Genomic DNA, 20,755 nt, shown 5'->3' with positions numbered 1-20,755 from the left:
CAGTAATACTAAAAAATAGTATCATTTAAAATCTCTGTAATATATTATTGCGTCTACGACATTGATGGTCACGACCGCTTTTAATTTGTGAATTTCTTTTCGTAGGCTACTCTTATAAAAATTTGAATTTGCCGCTGCGATTGGGGTAATTGTACCCATTCCGCTTTCTCCTCTTAAAAAATAAGTATTTATTTGTAATTTTCAAGCATAAAAATAATAGGTTTACTAAAATAAAAAAAAATACGCAAATATGAATCTTGTTTGGTAGATTTCGTGATATCTATCTAACTCTGCAAAAAAAATTGAAAAAATTGTTTTCATAAGCCTATTATTTTTAAGTTTAAAAATAAATTTTTATTTTTTAAGTACTTGTTTGAGAATTTGGAACGGAGTCGTGTTCAATTCCTTGAAAGACAAGTTAAATAATGAAATTGTGACAAAGACAATCGAAGAGAAGTAATTTGACACGTCACCAATTTCGCCCTAAAAATGAAAAAATAAAACTCCGATATTCTCTCGAATCACAATTACATGGCAAGTGGCAGTTGACGAGTTGCAGATGAAAAGGACAATGGACGATTTTTATTTTTCCGTGGTTCGACAGTAAGCAAAAATTATACTAGGCCCTTGGGGCATGGCCATATGGTGCCCCAGTGGCTCTCTGCACTACACAAATATGTGCGGGCCACATATTTGTGTGGTGCAGAGAGCCTCTGGGGCACCACATGGCCATGCCTCAGAGGCATGGAATAATCTCTCGACAGTAAGGGATGTTCGAGCTGGTTTTCGCATACATCAACTAATTTTTCTTTCGATCCGGTCAAAGTAAAGTCATTCATGCCGAGACTCGGGTATTTACAAGAAATTGCTTTCTTGTAGCCTAACCGCAAGAATCGAATTTTTGTAAATCGTGTGGAGAGCAAATCCACCAAGCAACCTACGATTGTGAACGAACCGAGCAGCTCGCGAGCTTGGCTCGACTCGGCTCGGCTCGTTTAGTAAACGAGCTGAGCTCGAACTCGAGTTTTTGACTCGTTTAGTAAACGAGCCGAGCTCGACTCGTTTGACAAAAACTCGGCTTGTTAAGGGTGGCTTGGCTCGATTAAAGAGGCTCGTTTAGTAAATGACTCAGCTCGGCTCGATAAGGGCTCGGCTCGTTAAAACTCGAGCCGAGTTAGAGCTCAAATTTTGGGCTCATTTAGTAAACGAACCGAGTTCAAACTCGACAAATCTCGGCTCGTTTACGGCCCTACGGACAAAGGATATTTTCGGAAATGTAAAAAATTCTCTCACCTAAGGCTGAGGCGGGCTTTAATTGTCCAATCGGCGACTCACGGAATTTTAAAACCAACAAATAATATGCCCACCATTTTACTACTTCTACAAGAGTACTGAAAAAGGTTTCTCATTTTCCTCTCCGTTTACTAATCGTGCTGGCAACTTTGTTTTCTCCAAGCGTTTTTCGCAGTCGGAAAAAAAAATACAAAAAAAAAAAAAAACCAGATCATAACTGAGAGCATCCTCGGATTCCTTCCTCTTCTTCTTCGCCGTCTACTTGGCGTGATTCTGTTTTCTGGAAACAGTTTTTTTTTTTTCTCGCAAAAACACTTTTTCAGTTCCTGAAAAATTCACGCAACTGCTTCCGGACATCACTCGTCAGTCCGAACATCGACAGGTAACATGAATTCCTACGCGAGTTGCATCAATGCGTCGCTGGCTCTGATTTTTGTCCTTATTTTTTACTCGCTGATGTTTTTTTTTTTTGTGGATAAATCTCGATTTGCTTTGACGTTGAGGCTTGATCTGAACATCTCCGTGGTTTCTGTGCTGAATTTGGATTTGTTGTGGTGAATGTTGTTTGTTGGCCTGGGATTGGGGATTTGCTTTCTTTCTTGGTCTGAGTATCGAAACCTCCTAGCTGCTGTCAACTCTTGCGATGCCGTCATGCCGATGCCAGTCCTTGCAGGATTTTGTCGTGTCATCAAATTGGTCCAACCCTGGTAGGCTGCAAACGAACCGAGCTGCTCGTTGCTCGGCTTCTTAAGGCTCGGTTCGTTTAGTAATTGAGCCGAGTTCGAGTTCGAGTTCGAGTTCGAGTTTTGGGCTCGATTAGTAAACAAGCCGAGCTTGACAATCAAAAGCTCGGCTCATTTGTATAGGATCGGTTCGTTTAAAGAGGCTAGTTAAGTGAATTAACCGGGCTCAGCTCATTAAAGATTCGGTTCGTTTACAACCGAGCCGAGCTCAAATTTTTGGTTTCTTTAGTAAACGAGCCGAGCTCCAAGCCTTCAGCACCACAAAGTTTGGCTCGGCTTGGCTCATTTACACCCCTAACGGCTGGTGGATGGTGGGATTTATGATCCCTAGGATTAGTCGAGGTGCACGCAAGTTGGCCTGGACACCCTGGGTTACGGAAAACCAGTTTTGCGTCACTGTTTGTATGTCCAAAAGCTGTGAAATATTGTTTCAGACAATAGAAAGAACTATGCTTGATTTGCATTTGCACTACAAGCCAAGTCTTGTTATTGCAATTTTGTGGTATATGGGCATCAAAAGCTTGTAGTTATCTTGACTAATTTATTGGAAGATTCGGAACTGTTAATGCTTGACTAGACAAATTGACTATTGGACAAAATGGTGTTGATTTTGCTATATTTCAGGGTATACTTTATGATGTTGAAAATGCGTACATATGAGTTCTGTAAGAATACTTTTCACCGTGGAATGTATAATTTTCTGTAATTTGCCCATTTGACATTTTCCGAGGCTATGACTACTGAATTTTCAACATCATTACATCAAACCTATGAAGTTCATGGAGTTACAGATGGGATCAGTCTTGCAGTAAAGTGCTATTCAATATGCTTATCTTGTCTTCTGGCATCCATAGATTGTTTTCCCTTCTCAAGTTTTGCAGATGTATCATTGTTTAGAAAGTTTGGTGTAACAAGGATCCCTTCAAGTTTGTGCATGCTTATCATCGAGTTCCAATATTTGTTGATTTTTGGTGACTAAAACTGAAGCTCATCTACCACAAGAGCTAAACAGAAGAAAAATTGGAGTGCTTAATTACATGGAAAACAAATGGTGCCGGTTGATTCAGTTTTGTTTAAAGATTGTTTGTTCATTTTACAGGTTTGTCAATGGACGGGAACCTTCAGTAACAAATAATTGAGCCACAAACACGGATATGAAAGGAGAATCATCTGGACTGATAATTGGCATCTCTATAGGAGTGGTAATTGGAGTGCTTTTGGCCATATTTGCGCTGATTTGTTTAAGATACCATAGGAAACGCTCACAGATAGAGAATAGCAGTTCTCGGAGAGCCGCAACCATCCCCATTCGTACCAATGGTGGTGATGCATGCATGATATTGTCAGATTCATCTGTTGGAACAGAATCACCCAAAACATCTGGGCTTAGTCCCTTTCCTTGGTGGATTGGAGGACCTAAAAAGGCTAATGTGGTTTCGGCATCAGGAATACTCGAGTTCTCTTACAAGTATGTTCTTTGTGGTAACTGTTAGACTAGCATACCTTAACTTCCAATATCAAAACTAAATCTCTCATGACATGGATGGGGTTTCTGTGGTGAAAATGGGAATGGTAAAAAGACTAATATGTTATCGAGAAACCTTTTTGTCACCGGTGCTCTTTAATCTGTAGATTAGAAGTGGAAATATTTCCAACTCAACAATGTTTTGAACGTTTGCCTCATTACTTAGATTCTTTCGTCTTCCCCTTTTCATTTTGTTATCCCTGTTTCTCTTGATATTGTACCAGGGATCTGCAGAAAGCAACCTGTAATTTTACCAATGTGATTGGTCAAGGGGCATTTGGTCCTGTTTATAAAGCTCAAATGCTAACTGGTGAAACGGTTGCTGTTAAAGTGCTTGCAACTGATTCCAATCAGGGAGAAAAGGAATTCCATACCGAGGTTAGTTGATACCATTGAATCAAAGTATGGATAAGTATTCTAGGCATGTGGTTTTCTATGTATTCCCCACTAAACAGCATACTCACGCAGACTTGTGTTGGTCCGTTGGAGTCACACACACTTGTTGGTTTACTGTTACGTTTTACTTGACATATTAACAAAATTTGTGCCTGTCTTCGAAAAACCTAATATCAATCTTTTGTTGACAATTCCTTGGTATGAAACCATTGGACCATATACTTGCAATTTAGAAGGATTTAGTTGGTACTTGGTAGAAAATTTTTCCCCATGGCTGCAAATTAACTATCTGGACGAACTTTTTCTGGCACCAAGGAGATTTCTGTTTCGCTCCAGTCTTCATGCTTTAGTGTATTTTGCTTCTTTTGTCAGGTTATGTTGTTGGGAAGGTTGCATCACAGGAACCTTGTGAACCTGGTTGGGTATTGTGCAGAAAAGGGCCAGCATATGCTTATCTATGTCTACATGAGTAAAGGCAGTCTGGCTTCTCATTTATACAGTAAGCTGGCGAGGAACTTTATCTATAGAGGACTAAGAACATTAAATTTCACTTGCAAGTTATTGTCACTAGACATTTTGTGTGCATTCTTTTGAAACTTATGAAGTGAAACTTGATCAATGACGTTCTAATTCACCATTAGAGCCCACAAAGACATGGTTTCTTGCATTATTGCATCTGACCTGGGTTCATAGTTACTAGTTACTGAAGATCTGATCAGCTATACACCTTTAGAATAGAAGCTTAAGCAATGTCTCTATGACATATCTTGATACTCCTACTTGTTAAAAGGCTTTAGCTACACAAAGCCAAAATATATGTTAGCTCTTGACGTACAACAAAAAGAAAATATTGCTTTTCTGGAAGGAAAGCATAAAGTATGAGCAACATTCACCAGTTTTTGGGCCTCAGGAACGGTCCAAGTTTTTTTACTTCCGGTGTTCCATTGTTATACAGAAAAGAAAAAGATGAATGGTTAAAATCAAGGTGTATGAATTGGCTGTAAGCAAGTACCCAACTTCTTACTTTACAGTCTTTACGACTGATTGGCTATTTTCTTGGTTACCAATGTACGTCTTTCCATAGAGTGGATGGGTAATCAATATAGTCTCTATGACAGGTGGTCGTAATTTTAAGTGCTAGATTTTCTGGTTGGTGCTGTGAGGTTGTCCCTTTATCGTCCTTAATTTCTAAGCTTTACAGAAGTATCATGGTTTCCCGTGAAATATCAGAAACACAAGTATTAGGTGTTTATGCTACAGTTTTCCCAATTCTCTTGATCCCTAGTTGTTCGTTAGCTTTACCAATTTATGTTTGAACTGAAATGCTTTTCGGATCTGGTTTGTGTCCAATCCAGTTCAAAAGCATTGCTTCTTAAAATGACTGGTCATTGGAAATGAATCAAACCTCAGTAGTTCTCTTAATGATTTGGGAACAAATAGCATGGTCCAGCCCTATAAGGGCCCATTGAGTGAAGTCAGAAGATAGATGTTGTGTACATTTTCAGTTTTCAGTCATCTACCATTTCCACGAATTATAGCATTCCTTTTATATTTTTTGGTATTCACTGTTAAAATAATTGTCAGGTGAAAAGCACGAACAAATGAGCTGGGGTCTGAGGGTTCAAATTGCTCTAGATGTAGCAAGGGGCTTGGAGTATCTTCATGATGGGGTAAGCCTTGATTTAACTCAGTTTTTCTTTGTGTTATATTATTTGCTCTACTGGATGAGTCTAGATGCATGCACAGGTGTATGTGGTATGTGATTGTTCTATTGCTTTCCTTGTTAACTTCAGGCGGTTCCTCCTGTGATTCATCGGGATATTAAATCTTCCAACATTCTGTTGGATCAGTCCATGAGGGCCAGGGTAAGTTTCTTGTACTGCTTCATTACTGCTCTGTCCCACGTATAAAGAAGGTAAGAAGATAAACAATTCAAACTGAAAAACTAAGTTTCTTTCTGAGATCGAATATTTTGTGTTTACCTGATATGTTCTTAGAAGGAAAAGAGAAAAAATCAAAGAAGCTATAATTACTTGTTATGTTTGATTGCTTTGGCACAATTGAATGCATATCAAACTGGTTCAAGCAGGTAGCTGATTTTGGGCTTTCTAGGGAAGAGATGGTAAACGGACACCCATCCAATTTACGGGGAACTTTTGGATATCTCGATCCAGAATATATATCAACAAGGGCCTTCACTAAGAAAAGTGATGTCTATAGCTTTGGAGTATTGCTCTTTGAACTTGTTGCAGGCAGAAATCCTCAACAGGGTCTGATGGAGTATGTTGAACTTGTAAGAATTCTCTCTCTCTCTCTCTCTCTCTCTCTCTCTCTCTCAATACTAATCACATGGAAGTACACAGAGAGGTAAGGGAATTTGCTGTTTGTGTAGTCACAGTAGAAAGTTAAATACTGGTGCATCATTTCAAAAACACAAATTTTGGCACTAGTAAGTCCTTAAGGATGTTCTTTTATTGATGCATGCACTGGTGCAGTGCAGTACCTACTTTAAGAAACTACAATTGGGCTGTGTTTGGATCTTAAATTGGTGGAGATACTTGCATAGGGAAATGAGAAGCAAAGGAAAAAGACGGGAAGTAAAGTTTCACAGAATTCTTTCCCCTCCATAAATCTGAGAATCAAAGTGTGTAACTGCAATTTTAAATTTGAATACACAATACCAGTGGAACAAATAGATGCTTAAACTTTGAATAACTAAAAGCAGTTCAGCATTTCTAATTTTATCTACTTACCTGTTATCGTGGTGGATAGGCTGCAATGGATACAGAGGAGAAAGTTGGGTGGGAGGAAATTGTGGACTCCCGACTCAGTGGGAAATTTGACGTGCAAGAACTGAACGAGGTGGCGGCTCTTGCATACAAATGCGTGAACCGCGCACCAAGAAAACGACCATCCATGAGGGACATCGTGCAAGTGCTATCGCGTATGATCAAATTGAGGCACGAAAGAAAGTATCGCAGGCATTCTTTACCTGCCACACCGGATGAGGTTTCCCTTGAAATGGACCCACCCGATCACCTAAGTCCAATGTCTCAACACCAGCGCGTGGAGTCTGTTGATAGTACAGCTGATAATACCTCCTTTGAAGTGTAAAATGATACTGTAGTTGTTTTTATGTTAACTTAGTGTTTGTTGTTTGTTGTTTGATAGCAACTAGAAAGAAATGTAGATCCCGGTTCCCGTCATCTTGATTTCTGCTCAAGAGGAGTTTAGGTTTCAATTTTCTACTCCCTGCCTTACAATTCCCTTGTAACATAATGCACTCTTCTTTGTCCTCTCGCGGCATATCATCAGTTTTGTATATCCGTAACTTCCGAAAATCGAAATAGAGTTATACACCGGAAAAAAAAAAAAAAAAAACAGTTTTCCTTGATATTTAGTATTTCGCATTTGGGCCCCCCCAATATTCCCGTTTCTTTGTAGTAATTGTCCTCTGAATCTCCTAATTGAAGTCTTCAGAGATGGCTCTTTGGTGAGGGTGTGTATGCCCAAAACATTTATAGCAGAGGAATGTGTTCTCTTTGATTCTTATCCTGTTCAGTCATGTGACAATGCGTTCTCTGAAATTCCTCTTTTTGATGGGGAATTGACAAGAATCAAGACATTTGAAAAAACAGATGTCCGGGCAAATCTCGACTAATATCGAATCTGGATTTGACAACATGACAATTGAAGACAGCTAGAGTCGAACCTACAAGTTCAAAGGATAGTTGCAAAAGAATGCACATGGAATTTCTAATCGAAACCCATATATATCAAGGATCGAGAAGTATTTTGGTCTGAATTTCTGGTCATTGTCTGGCATTTTTTTTGAGAGAAGGTCATTGACCGGCTGAGAGTTCTACTTCTTCGGACTTCGATGACTGGCTGAGAGCACTATCACTTGATGACAGACTTGAGCTCAACTCAATTAAAATTTGTTTGAAATATTAGCTCGTCTCTTAAACAATTTAAACTCAAACAGATTTTTTAAACACGTTAAGTTTTCAAATCAAACTTTGACAATCATTTGCTCGGCCCATTTCCTTTGTTTATTGCCCCTGCAGAAATGTGTGTTCAGAAGTTTCCAAATTGCCCTTTGTCCAATACTACTACAAAATAGAGTTTAAATTCTTTTCACCTCATGTGAAAACTCCACCATTCATTATCATGTGTTCATTTTGTGAGCCTCAAAATTGAATTTTCTAGCTGATTTCTATCTCGCGAGCTCTACAACTTGAACGGTTCAGATTACTGTAATGAACGCACGGTGAGACCCACAAATGACGACAGCAGAAACCTTGGGTTATTGAGTTACCACTAAAATATGTTCTGAAGCCCTTATTATTTTTACTTTACCTCTCAGCAAATAAACCATGCTCAAAACCATAACGAACTTCAACCGTTCTTCTTCAACCCCAACCCTTCTCCAAAAACCCAACTATTTCACCCTCACGAAACAGACTATAATCGACTTTTTAAAGACATGTTCAACCTTAAAGCAGCTGGAATCAGCCTACGCAGTCATGGTCAAGACCAGTGCAAACCAAGACAGCTTCTTGGCCAACCAATTCATCAGCATCGCGTGTTCCACGTTCCGTCGAATCGATTACGCAGTCTTGGCCATTACCCAGATGGAGAACCCAAATGGGTTTGTGTACAATGCCATGATCAGAGGTTTTGTTCATTGCTCTTCGTACCCGTTTCGAGGTCTATTGCTGTACTTGGAAATGCTTAGAGAGCAAATATGTCCTACGAGTTATACATTTGGGTCGATAGTCAAAGGTTGTACTTTGATTTATGATTTAAAACTCGGCGAGGCTGTTCATGGGCATGTTTGGAAATTTGGGTTTGCGTCGAATTTGTATGTTCAGACTGCTTTGATTGATTTTTACTCGAATTTGCGTAGAATGGTTGAGACGAGACGGGTGTTTGATGAAATGCCCGAAAGAGATGTTTTTGCGGGGACGACCATGCTCATGGCTTATGCTCGAGTTGGGGATTTAGGGTCTGCGAGAAGGCTGTTTGATGAAATGCCTGAAAGAAACATGGCGTCATGGAATACGATGATTGATGGGTATGCAAGTGTTGGGGATGTAGAGGCCGCGGCTGTTTTGTTCAATGAGATGCCTAGAAGAGATTTAATTTCTTGGACGACGATGATCAATTGTTATGCTCAGAACAAGCAATATACAGAAGCATTGGCAGTTTTTAATGAGATGAAAAGCCAAGGGATTAACCCTGATGAAGTGACCATGGCAACTGTTATTTCGGCTTGTGCTCATATTGGAGCACTTGACTTGGGTAAGGAAATACAGCTTTATGTAATGCAAAATGGGTTTTATCTTGACATTTATCTTGGTTCTGCACTGATTGACATGTATGCAAAGTGTGGAAGTTTGGATAGATCACTTGTGGTGTTCTTCAAATTGCAGGAAAAAAATCTTTTCTGTTGGAATTCTGTGATTGAAGGGCTTGCAGTCCATGGGTGTGCACAAGAAGCATTGGCAATGTTTAGTAGGATGGAGAAGGAGAATATAAAGCCAAACGGTGTTACTTTTATTAGCGTTCTTAGTGCTTGTACTCATGCAGGACTTGTTGAAGAGGGCCGTAAGAGGTTCCTAAACATGTCAAATGATTATTCCATCCCCCCCGAAATTCAACACTACGGGTGCATGGTTGATCTATTATGCAAGGCAGGTTTGCTTGAAGATGCACTGGAATTGATAGTGGGCATGCCAATCGAACCAAACTCTGTTATTTGGGGTGCTCTACTGAGTGGATGTAAGCTTCAAAAGAACTTAGATATTGCTCAAATTGCTGTTAACAAGCTGATGACCTTGGAGCCAAATAATAGTGGGTATTTCAGCCTTTTGATTAACATGTATGCTGAAGCAAACCTGTGGAGTGAGGTTACTAAGGTCCGATCAACCATGAAGGTACTAGGTGTGGAAAAGACTTATCCAGGATCCAGTTGGATTGAAATTGACAGTAGGGTTCATCTGTTTGCAGCTTCTGATAAGTCTCATCCATGTTTGGGCAACATTTATGTTGCGCTATGCGTGTTAGACGAGCATATGAAGCTAGTTGGTTATCAGACTAAAGGAGGGCTAATGTAATACCGGTTTGCTTGTGAAGGAAGAATTGTCATTTAAAGACATTGTCTTTCACAATTGAAATGGAGCGTCTTGAGGTGGGTGGATGCCTAGACGAGGGAGAAGAGTTTCAGGTGCAATGCCAGTGCAACAGAACTGGGACAAACAGGTGCAGCTTCAAAAGGCTATTTTTTAGTTCCATGAGACACTACACTGTTTTGCCCATAGAATATGTATCCCAATGGAGAGAGAAAAACAATGCAGCAATTGCATCCATGTCTTTGCCGGCCAGAAGGCCGGGTCAGGGTGTGCCCGAGGTTCATTCGGATACTAATCTTCACACAATTGTTCCTAGATTGTACACAGGAAATTGCGCAAACAAGAGTCTTTTGCTATACTAAAAGAAAGCTATGCCCGTTCTACTTCCGTGCCGGTTGTCAATTGTGATATCAAACTTTTGTAATAAACAAGCTGATTATGAGTTTGTTCTCCCCTTCCCTTAGCAAATATGAATTTTAACGTGCCTAACCGTAGGTTATAAAGTTAGTTAAGAAATTGAGACATTGAGTGATAAGACCTTTAGGAAAAAGTAGTTTATTTTTCTTCAATGTATGGTTTCTAACTTAGGAAGTATAATAACAAAAATTTCAAGACAGAGAATAGAAAAGATAGGTTTTTGTTATAGCTTATGTGTCCAGCTAATTTACGCACATCTCGATTAATTTTGAGGAACAAATTTATTTTCATCATTCTATAAACAGGGTACCCAATTAAATTGGCCCACCAGAAGCTAATAGCTCTCGAATCTCTTGCCGGTCAACCCAATTAGGATAGTAGAAAAAAATAGATTAATCTCTCTCTGTTTTTTTTTAAAAAAAAAAAAACCACCAGAGAAGTTTTTCTTTTCACTTTCCTTTCTTTTATTTTCCTTACTACTTATATAAACGAAGGAAAATGTCAACACATTGATTACAAGCTCTCCTCCTTTCTTTTTTCTTTTCACATTATCCAAACATAGACTTACTAATGGGTCGGGTTCAACCCGACCTATAGTTGGATAAACCTTTGACACCCACAACAATTCATCAACCCAAATCCGTAGGTTTATCATTTTCCTTTCTACTTCCCCAGCAGCGCCAGTCCTGAATAGCTTACTCCCAATTTATTTACAGAAGAAGAAGTACCAAATCCTTTGAGAGTCGCAGGAACAATGGCCTCAATGGCTACTACCCTTCAGAGCTCCTTCACTTCTCTTTCTCTCTCATCCAATTCCTCACTGGGCTACCGCTTCTCACCCACCTTCTGCCCACCGCTGGTGCGCTATGTTCTTCTCTCAAATTTCGTTTCTACTCTCTCTCTTTTAATCAAGAAAATTCATGTCACTTGAAGTTGCCTGTAGATACCCTTTATAGCTTCTTCTTTTTTTCAATTTTCTTTGTTAGTATTACGATCTTGTGGTGATAATACCAGATGGGCCTCGCCCAATTTGGATTGGTTCTTCTTTTCTTGGTCATGTAAATATTTTTGCATTGGGTGATTCGTCTTTTTGGTGCCTCATTTGGACTGTTTGATTGTAATTCTTGAACCGGGATTGCATACATATACGTTACTATGATTTTGATGCCCTCACTTTCTCAGCTATTTTTGGATTTTTTTGTTAATGATTCCCTAATAGGTGTGACATTGCTGTTAAAATATTTAGAGTTGTACGGTTGTGTCAACGTAGAACCCAAATTGGAGTTATATTTTACCACGTGTTTTAGCCCTTTTTCGGAATACATGACTGCACTTGGGTAAGAAAATTACCCATTTTATTGCTGCATTTTGTATTCCACACGTAGTATACGTGTGCACTGTGTGACAGTGATAGACGAGGTACTTGGCTTAAGCACAAAGTTACTAATTTGGGGTTTGTGTGACGTTTTAGATTCAGAAAGAACTTCCGTCGTAACTAAGCAGCATCCTTTAAGTGAGTTGGGGGTTTGCCAAACTGCTGACGAATAATAGGAGCCCCACCCCAGGCAGAGTTAGTTAGCCGTGTAATAGGCGACTATTTCACGGTTCAGGGGCACTCTAGTCAGCCATTGGCACCCAAAGCATCTTGACCCCTATCCAATTTTCGGGCCAATTCCCTCTTGTTGTTGGTCTTGTGGTTAATTGCTTCTATAACGAGGTGGTAGGGAAGCTACTTGTTTCATGCCATAACATAGGACATTCTTGTCTTTGCTTCAATTGTATCGGTGTTTCCATGAGAAGGGAACAGGAATGCAGAAGTTTCACGTGGGTGGTCCTGTTCCAAGTCACAAAAGATTTAGGATATTCTATATGCTTTTGTTGATAGAACCCAACTTTGTTGAAGTCGATCAACAAGGCCAGTATCACCTCCTTCACTTCAAACTTCACAAATAGCATACTCCATACGTCATTAGTCATCACCTTCCTACAGAAACAATAGAACACAAATTGTTGATGTGTTTGTAAAGAATGACATTGTGAAGCCTTGTTGCAAATTTGGAATCTAAATGGAACCAACATGATGAATCTCTAGAGGGAGGAATAATGTGTGCTTTGATTTATTAACCTATGGTTTTAGCTTTATACTTTTAGTTGTATAGGGTATTAACACAATAACTACATCAAAGAGTTAACTTCCCGAAAATCCATTACGAGTCCATTTCCTGTTTCTGCAGCCGTCCTGTATGCAGGGTGTCCTTTAATGAGTACTCGGGATTTTGCCATCTCGAATTGATTCTAGTGGACTCACATGGCCTTTACATTACGAGTTACGCAGGATCCGCTGGCGTGTTGTCGTAGTTTCACTTTGCCCAACTTTAGATCTAAAATGGACAGATGATTCCCTTGCTGGCTTTCTAACTCTATTGGGTGTTATTTACGTGCAGGTCAAACCAATGCAGAAGGCATTTGTTATTGAAATGAAGGTTAGTATTCTGGTTGTCTTTTTGTTATGTCACCTTGCATGTAGCATTCATGTTACTTGTTTAATTCTTTTAAACAGTGTTTGAGGTATGTTTGGAGAGGGATTTTAGGAACAACGAAAAACCGACCTGCAACCATTATTTAAAGCAAGGTGCAGTGATTTAATCCCAAACCGAATTCTGTCACAAGTGTTTATGCTTCATCTTGTTTTTTTGCAGCACAGATACAAATGCAAAGAAAATAGGTAAAGTTTTAAGGACATTTTTTTGCATGCCTCCCTTTTCTTTTATCCTCATTGGGAGAGCTTATCTTTTGAAACTTCAGTACAGGAAGCGGATGTTCCCTTTCGGCCATGAGGTCTATTGACACAGGGAGTCTACTCCCACGATCTATGGATGGGTGGACTGCTGACCTAGTGTAGTGTATTCATATGAATATATGCTGCTTTGAAAGATGGGATCTAGGTTTTGGCTTTCTACTTGGAAGGTACTTCACGGTATTGCCAATCGGCTTAACACATTCTTCGATTTTGCAGCTGAAGCATTGGGAGCGGAAGAAATGCAAGCCAAACAGCCTCCCATTGCTACACAAAATGCACGTTAAGATTGGAGATACTGTGAAAGTTATAGCGGGACGTGACAAGGGGAAAATTGGGGAGATCACGGAAATCTTTAAGCATAACAGCACCGTGATAGTGAATGAAATTAACTTGAAGACGAAACATGTTAAGAGCAGGGGAGAGGATGAGCCGGGGCAGATAATCACGGTAGCTTCCTTCACCTCTTAATTTAGCTATTGACTTTATTTTCAGTTTTCCTTTCACTGTGGAGCATAGCTATATGCTAGTGCGCAGGAACAAAGTGTTCTCATATTATTCGAGTTACAATGAAATCGGGTACAGTAAAGTGCATGTTTACTCATGTGACGGTGGGCTCTACGATAGTGTTAAGCCAAGTTAAAAGAACAATAGGATAGAATTGAAGAATGCACTCTCTTGCCTAGAGTGTTCTATTCCTTGGGTATTTATACACAAGTACAATTACAAGTGATAAGCTTTACAAAAGATAAACATACAAGTGATAAGGTTTACAAAAGATATTGCAAATGATAAAATAAGATAACCACTGAAATGGTTAGCATTATTGGGACTTCTTTTCTTGATCAAGTGATTTGCACTGATTGGTTGACATCCCTCCGCAAGCTGATGGTCGAGGCATGGCCTTCAGATTGAAACGCAGTGTCCGAAAGCGGGAAGATGCAAGTCCTTTTGTAAAAATATCGGCAATTTGATCCTTGGTGCTAATATATTGGACAGTTAAATCACCCCGAGCAACTTTGTCATGCACAAAATGATAATCAATTTCAACATGCTTTGTGCGGGCATGGCGGGCATGGAAGACGGGATTGGCTGTAAGATATGTGGCACCAATATTATCACACCACAGTAATGGAGGGGAAGGGATATAAAGACCAAGTTCGAAGAGGAGTGACTGAACCCAAGTTAATTCGGCAGCCACATCTGCAATAGCCTTGTACTCGGATTCAGTTGAAGAGCGGGCAACAGTGCGTTGCTTGCGAGAGGACCATGAGACCAAGTTATCCCCCAAGAAAACAGCAAAACCGTCAGTGGATTTGCGGTCATCAACGCATCCAGCCAAGTCCGAATCGGAGAAGGCTTGAAGTTTGGTGAGAGAATTAGACTTGGAAATAAGGAGGCCAAGATTGGTGGTTTGATGAAGATAACGTAAGATTCTTTTAACAAGAACCCAATGGTCTTTTGAGGGATTGTGCATAAATTGGCAAACCTTATTCACAGCATATGAGATATCCGGCCGCGTGAGCGTCAAGTATTGGAGAGACCCAACAACTTGACGATATAATGTAGGATCCGAGATGGATGTACCACCAAATTTTGATGGCTTGGCTGATGCAGCAAAAGGGGTTTGAACTCCCTTGCAAGTATTCATGCCAGCTTTAGTGAGGAGTTCATTTGTATACCGCTGTTGAGATTATAAAATACCACCAAGTTAAAAGAACAATACGATAGAACTGAAGAATGCACTCTCTTGCCTAGAGTGTTCTATTCCTTGGGTATTTATATACAAATACAGTTACAAGTGATAAGCTTTACAAAAGATAAACATACAAGTGACAAGGTTTACAAAAGATATTGCAAATGATAAAATAAGATAACCACTGAAATGGTTAGCATTATTGGGACTTCTTTTCTTGATCAACTGATTTGCACTGATTGGTTGACAAGCCACGTATCATATGCATACTTTCTGTCTTTGATTTCTGGGTATCTCTTATTTTAGAGTTATATTGGCTATGCTGAATTATGTTGTCAAATTTATGTTTGAAGTGAATGTTCTACGGATGGCATTTTCAGGTCGAAGCACCTGTTCATAGCTCAAATGTGATGCTCTACTCCAAAGAACAGAATGTCGCAAGCCGGGTAGGTCACAAGATTCTGGAGAATGGGAAACGCGCTCGTTACCTCATAAAAACTGGGGAAATAATAGACACTGCAGAGAACTGGAAGAATGTGATTAAGGAGAGAGAGAAAACAAAAGTAGCTGCTGCATCTTAGGAGCTCAGCTAATGATCCCATCTGATTGTAGTTACTGAAATTCATCGTTTTACTCTTCTCATCCTTCTGTACAATGGCAAGTTTTCGCTTCAATTATCTACTGTTAGTCCGCATTTCAGCAGGAAAAATGGGAAAGAAAACACTTCGTCCATTTTGTGGTTGTATGGCAACAAATTCTGCTGTTCTACTTGAAGCATTGCTTCTTGTTCTCCTTCGAGCTGCATCGTTGATATTCCAAATACTTAACAGTTCCTTAAATTGTTGTGATGAAATTTAAAAATTATGAGCAAAAAGTTTTTGGGTTTTTATTTGAAAAATAACATGACTTTTTGTGATGAATTAAAATTGGGGCAAACTACATTAAAACCCCGGTCCCCTGTTAACTATAACCTATTTTCACTTAACCTCCTTAAAGTTTAAAACTCGTGAGTCTTAGAGCATCCCCAATAGGGATGTATTTTAGAAGGGAATGGATAGTTATTTTAGATGTAAAAAGTGGTTAAAAGTTAGTTGGATGTAAAATACTTAGAACTTTTCCCTATCCAATGGTGAGATGTAAACAAAGGATGGATAATTAACTAATTTTCTGTTCTCCTTAATTTTCCTCAACTTTCTTATCCCTAATTCAAGTACTACTTTCGTTGGAAAATAATTTTGATATCCACTTAATCGAGGACCTTATAAAAAAATTATTCTGAAAAAAAAAATTACTTCCATCCCATTTTTTTTTTTTTTTTACTTCTCATCCACTTCAATTACACCATTTACTTCATTCATTTACTCCCATCCATTTATTCCGAAATTTTTTTTTGTGTAAAATCCTATTTAAAACACACATTTATAGGCATGAACAAAAAAATTACTGTTGCAAATTTTTTTCATCAAAACAACGGTCGGATTCTAATAACAAAAAAAAAACCAACGGTCGGATGAAAGGGCTGGGATAAACCCAACGCAACTTTACCTTTCATCTATTCTCATTTCTCTTCTCTCTCTTCCTCTACGAACACAACCAGACCCACCCCCGCCCCTCCTGAACCAGACGACCTACCTCTCTCTCTCTGAAGCAGACGCCCTCTCTCTCTCTCTCTCTCTCTCTCTCTCTCTCTCCGAAGATTGGTTCTCTCTCTCTCCAAAGATTGGGGTAATCTTGGCTGGAGAAATCGACGAGGGTTTCCGAAGGAGCACAGCCGGCGGAGATGGTGATCTCCGGACCTGCATCGTCCATGGATCGTCAAGAATTGGGGTCATCGGGGTCGGAGACGGTGATCTCCAAACCTGGAATCAGTTTTCGAGCTTCCGGCGTGTTCTTGCAAATTCCGACTGACTTTCTGACGAGATTAGGTAACTTCGGCTCTCTAAAAATCTGGTACAATCAGTTGGTGATGACATGTCCATTTATAGCTGTAGCCAAAAGGGGATGCAAATATACATCTCCCTTTCCATTTGTGCTATTTTACATCTCCGAAATTTCTATTTTACATTCCCATTGGAGCAATTTTTTTTTACATCTGGGTGCTATTATAACTATGGCACCTGGTTTTAAATGGGGATGCTCTTATATAACCAACGATGGCTTCAATGAAAAATCACAATTTATTCTCTTGCCCATCAATCATCAACCCAACCCAAAAGAGTCAACTTTATCATGGTTGGAACTTGGGTAATGAAACTTTTTAAGGGTTCAAGTCAAATTTGAGTAAGTATCAAACATATTCTTATCACTTCAACCTTCATGTCATTTACCAATAACTTCCCTAAAGCCATCACATAAAGGCTAGGGGTTATGTAATCAAGGGAGAGAGAGTGTGTAATGATGGGTCATAAAAAGTTTTTCATGCAGTTGACGTCACATTAATTTTTTAAAATGGTCTACACTTGAGCACTCAATTTTCGCTCTGTGTTTACATTTTCAATCATCGCACTTACGAATTCTAATTGTTTTGGAGGTCTTTAAGAGAAGCTTTTAGCTTGCGCTCGTGCTCCTACAAGCGCTTTATGTTACTTACGTTGACCGTTGACATTAAAAAGGAAGAATGAGGGGCAATTGTGTCTTTTCAACCTTAAGATTCCATTGTGATATAGGAGTAGGGTATTTTTATTTTTTTTTGTTCTTTCCAACTGAACAGAGATTTCCCCTATAAAAAATTGGGGCCAGCGGTGACATAACTCCCACCGCTAGATCCTTCCCGATCCAACGGCAAAAAATATCGATCCGCGTAACTCTTCGTAATTGGTCCATCTTCAAAATCCCCACCACTATATATAATCACGCAAACCGAAATTCAAAATTAACTGTCACACCTCTGCCTTCTCTCTCTCTCTCTCTCTCTCTCCAAACGCATTCGAATCAGCAATGGCAGGAAGAGGCAAGACCCTCGGATCTGGAGCGGCCAAGAAAGCCACGTCCAGGAGCAGCAAGGCCGGCCTTCAGTTCCCCGTGGGCCGTATCGCCCGTTTCCTCAAGGCCGGCAAGTATGCCGAACGCGTCGGCGCCGGCGCTCCCGTCTACCTCGCCGCCGTCCTCGAATACCTCGCTGCCGAGGCACGTCCCCTCCCTCTCCTCTATTTCTAGACTCCACTCAATTTCAATTTTCTCAATTACGCACCAACACTTGCGCTTTAAATCCTAGGGTTTCGTTAAATTCGTGATTTAGGAGTAGGTTTTCCGTAATTATAATTTTGGTAATTTCCTTTATACGTCCTCTGTTTCAGAAAGATTGGTTGGTCCGCAAGACAGGTGGCCTAATTATTGTGTGTTTGAACAGGTGCTGGAATTGGCTGGAAATGCGGCCAGGGACAACAAGAAGACCCGTATTGTGCCGCGACACATTCAGCTCGCGGTGAGGAACGATGAAGAATTGAGCAAGCTCCTTGGAGATGTAACGATTGCAAATGGCGGTGTGATGCCGAATATTCACAACCTCTTGCTTCCAAAGAAGGCCGGTGGCTCATCGAAGCCCTCTGCTGATGAGGATTAGTTTACTAGGGTTCAGCACTATTGAATTAGGGTATTTTTTTACTGTTTAGGTTTCAGGGTTTGTTTTCTTGTTGGGATTGTTGTTTTAGTTGGATTACTGGTGGGTTTAGTAATGTGAATATCAAGCAATTTTTCTGGACGCTTTGCGGATGCAAATCATGCAATTATTACATTGACGAATGTTTGAATGAATAGAACTGTGTAATGATTGGGGTATTGGATTGGTGCAAATGTGGTGTTCATGTAGCATGACTGCAGCCCAATTCTTCGTCTTACGGTTTGCATGTCATGGTTGTGTAAAGACAGGGATTTGCTTGTGACTGGTGGCGAAAGTGATGAATGTGTTCTAATAGCTAGTGGTAGCTCAATTGAGTATTGTGGGATGTACTGAATTGTCGGTTTAATTTGTTTAGTTTAATAAATGTGTTGTGAGCTGCATCAGAACTCATAGGACTTGTTTATGCTTCTTTAGTTTAATAAATTTTAAAGCTTCTTGGGTCCCTAGACAATGTAAGTAAGGCGACACATTGGTAGTCTCTTTTTATTTGAAGGGTTCCTCCCCTTTTGATTGGGTCTGCAATCCCCATCCCTAGTATTCCCGTATTTGTAAGGATGATGCCTCTTGGGAAGTTAGCTAATACTATGTAGAATGTTTTGGGCCTTTCAAAAAAAGAAAAACGAAGAGGTGGGATAGGGATGTAAGGAATTGGTCGTGATTTTTTCTACTTCATAAACTTTCTAGTCGTTATGCTGGAAATGGACTGTTTTGCTACGTTTTTGGATAGATGTTGGGTTTAGTTTTCTGATTTGATGGATTGTACTTGTTGTGCTGCAGTTGATTGTTTCGTAAGGGATTATCCTCCATGCAAGAAACTGGCCTTAACCACACTAAGGATACTATAGGGATCGGGGTCACGCACACAAAGACACAGTATTTACATGGTTCTCCATCACTGGGTACATCCACGGAGAGCAGGGACGGATCCAAGTGGGGGCATGTGGGGGTACATCCACGGAAAGCAAGGACGAATCCAAGTGGGGGCATGTGCCCCCACTAGATCGCATGCCCCCATTGAAAATAATTATGAAGTGTGCCAATATATAAACATACACATTTCCATATATCTCAAAAATACACATATAGAATTAGTTTTATGCCTGAATTTCATTACATGGTGCATTTATACTTGTTATTTTACGAGTTATTTGGAGCTATTCTTTCTTGATTCTCTTTAAATTTAACCATCTAAGAGAAATATTTTAAAATAAAGACATTAAAAAAATTAGCTCGATTATTCTAAAATTTGTCGATGTTCATTTAAAACATACTTTAAAAATTTTTGTCTGGGATTTTTTGCTCATTTTTACCTAATTTAGCTTAAAGTATGAATTATAAATTTTTGTAGTTAGTAATGCATGTCTTAATTTTGTACAATTTTATTGTGGTTGATTAAAAAAATAAACTTTCGCCATTATGATTAATAGGTGCCCCCACTTGTCCATATTTCTGGATCCGTCTCCTTGACGGAGAGAGCATACCTTCAGTAGTTTGCCGGAAAATATGGAGTCGCACTTTGGTTGTCTCTGCCTCACTCTGTTTCTCTACTCCACCATAGATGGAACATGGGGAAACTCCAAGAGTCATTCAATGGACTTGCTATGACTCACGGCAAGGTCTTCTGTGATTCAAAACGCTGATGCTTTGTGGAAGAAATAACACAGCCAAATTCCTCCTGGGCCTTGTTTAGAGTGAAAATGGAATTGTCTGGTCTTCCAAATGATGTGTTGTCAAAAGCATTCAAAGGCAAATCATCAAACAAGATACTCAATTTCACGAGCTACAGCAAAAACAAGACAATTTGATGATTGCAAATTTGGTTCTAAAATCCTTTGCTGGATTGAATTTTGATTTGGAACTCCACAGACTCTTATTCTTATCCCCACAACTATGAATTGTTAGGGGGTAGAAATGCATCATTCTGCTTCTGCTGTTGATACCAACCAAGATACCAAATTGGTGGCCAAAGCGCCTACAACACTGCTAATGATTATCCCCAAAACCTGAAGTGGGCAAAAATATCGACCTGTCTCATGGAAAATTGGGGTAAGAGTTTTGAATTAGATCGTGCTCCCCGCAATTGCTGCTATGCACTTCGGTAGGGGCTAATCACAGTCAGCGTCCAAGAGGAATGC

The 20,755-nt window shown here is 39.7% G+C and overlaps 4 protein-coding genes across 4 annotated transcripts; all 4 read left to right on the top strand.

Moving 5' to 3' along the window:
- The first annotated feature begins 1,410 nt into the window (after positions 1-1,410).
- On the top strand, positions 1,411-7,346 carry LOC131321596 (calcium/calmodulin-regulated receptor-like kinase 1). Its single transcript, XM_058352478.1, has 8 exons — positions 1,411-1,675; positions 3,136-3,504; positions 3,786-3,939; positions 4,330-4,456; positions 5,542-5,627; positions 5,751-5,822; positions 6,047-6,250; positions 6,730-7,346. The coding sequence occupies exons 2-8, from the start codon at positions 3,191-3,193 to the stop codon at positions 7,069-7,071; spliced, it is 1,299 nt and encodes a 432-aa protein (XP_058208461.1). The 5' UTR covers positions 1,411-1,675; positions 3,136-3,190; the 3' UTR covers positions 7,072-7,346.
- Positions 7,347-8,163: 817 nt separating this feature from the next.
- LOC131321593 (pentatricopeptide repeat-containing protein At1g06143) lies at positions 8,164-10,543 on the top strand. The gene has a single exon (XM_058352474.1). It carries the CDS (start codon positions 8,334-8,336, stop codon positions 10,074-10,076), a length of 1,743 nt encoding a protein of 580 aa, XP_058208457.1. The 5' UTR covers positions 8,164-8,333; the 3' UTR covers positions 10,077-10,543.
- A 599-nt stretch (positions 10,544-11,142) lies between these two features.
- Positions 11,143-15,775, top strand: LOC131321599 (large ribosomal subunit protein uL24c). Its single transcript, XM_058352485.1, has 4 exons — positions 11,143-11,367; positions 12,953-12,991; positions 13,525-13,755; positions 15,382-15,775. Exons 1-4 carry the CDS (start codon positions 11,263-11,265, stop codon positions 15,580-15,582), a joined length of 576 nt encoding a protein of 191 aa, XP_058208468.1. The 5' UTR covers positions 11,143-11,262; the 3' UTR covers positions 15,583-15,775.
- A 2,092-nt stretch (positions 15,776-17,867) lies between these two features.
- Positions 17,868-18,701, top strand: LOC131321591 (histone H2A.6-like). The gene is made up of 2 exons (XM_058352471.1): positions 17,868-18,127; positions 18,351-18,701. The coding sequence occupies exons 1-2, from the start codon at positions 17,939-17,941 to the stop codon at positions 18,561-18,563; spliced, it is 402 nt and encodes a 133-aa protein (XP_058208454.1). The 5' UTR covers positions 17,868-17,938; the 3' UTR covers positions 18,564-18,701.
- Positions 18,702-20,755: the final 2,054 nt, after the last annotated feature.

This window comes from Rhododendron vialii, chromosome 4a (genome assembly GCF_030253575.1).
Source record: "Rhododendron vialii isolate Sample 1 chromosome 4a, ASM3025357v1".
Taxonomy (NCBI): Eukaryota; Viridiplantae; Streptophyta; class Magnoliopsida; order Ericales; family Ericaceae; genus Rhododendron; species Rhododendron vialii.
Note: the sequence above shows the minus strand (reverse complement) of the source record. Positions and strands in the feature narration are given on the sequence as shown.

Coding starts and splice junctions, on each gene's coding strand:
- LOC131321593 (XM_058352474.1), top strand. CDS start 8,334: ATGCTCAAAACCATAACGAACTTCAACCGTTCTTCTTCAACCCCAACC.
- LOC131321596 (XM_058352478.1), top strand. CDS start 3,191: ATGAAAGGAGAATCATCTGGACTGATAATTGGCATCTCTATAGGAGTG. Junction 4,457..5,541: donor TCTGGCTTCTCATTTATACA/GTAAGCTGGCGA, acceptor AATAATTGTCAG/GTGAAAAGCACGAACAAATG. Junction 6,251..6,729: donor TGATGGAGTATGTTGAACTT/GTAAGAATTCTC, acceptor CGTGGTGGATAG/GCTGCAATGGATACAGAGGA.
- LOC131321591 (XM_058352471.1), top strand. CDS start 17,939: ATGGCAGGAAGAGGCAAGACCCTCGGATCTGGAGCGGCCAAGAAAGCC. Junction 18,128..18,350: donor TCGAATACCTCGCTGCCGAG/GCACGTCCCCTC, acceptor GTGTTTGAACAG/GTGCTGGAATTGGCTGGAAA.
- LOC131321599 (XM_058352485.1), top strand. CDS start 11,263: ATGGCCTCAATGGCTACTACCCTTCAGAGCTCCTTCACTTCTCTTTCT. Junction 11,368..12,952: donor CCACCTTCTGCCCACCGCTG/GTGCGCTATGTT, acceptor ATTTACGTGCAG/GTCAAACCAATGCAGAAGGC. Junction 12,992..13,524: donor CATTTGTTATTGAAATGAAG/GTTAGTATTCTG, acceptor TCGATTTTGCAG/CTGAAGCATTGGGAGCGGAA.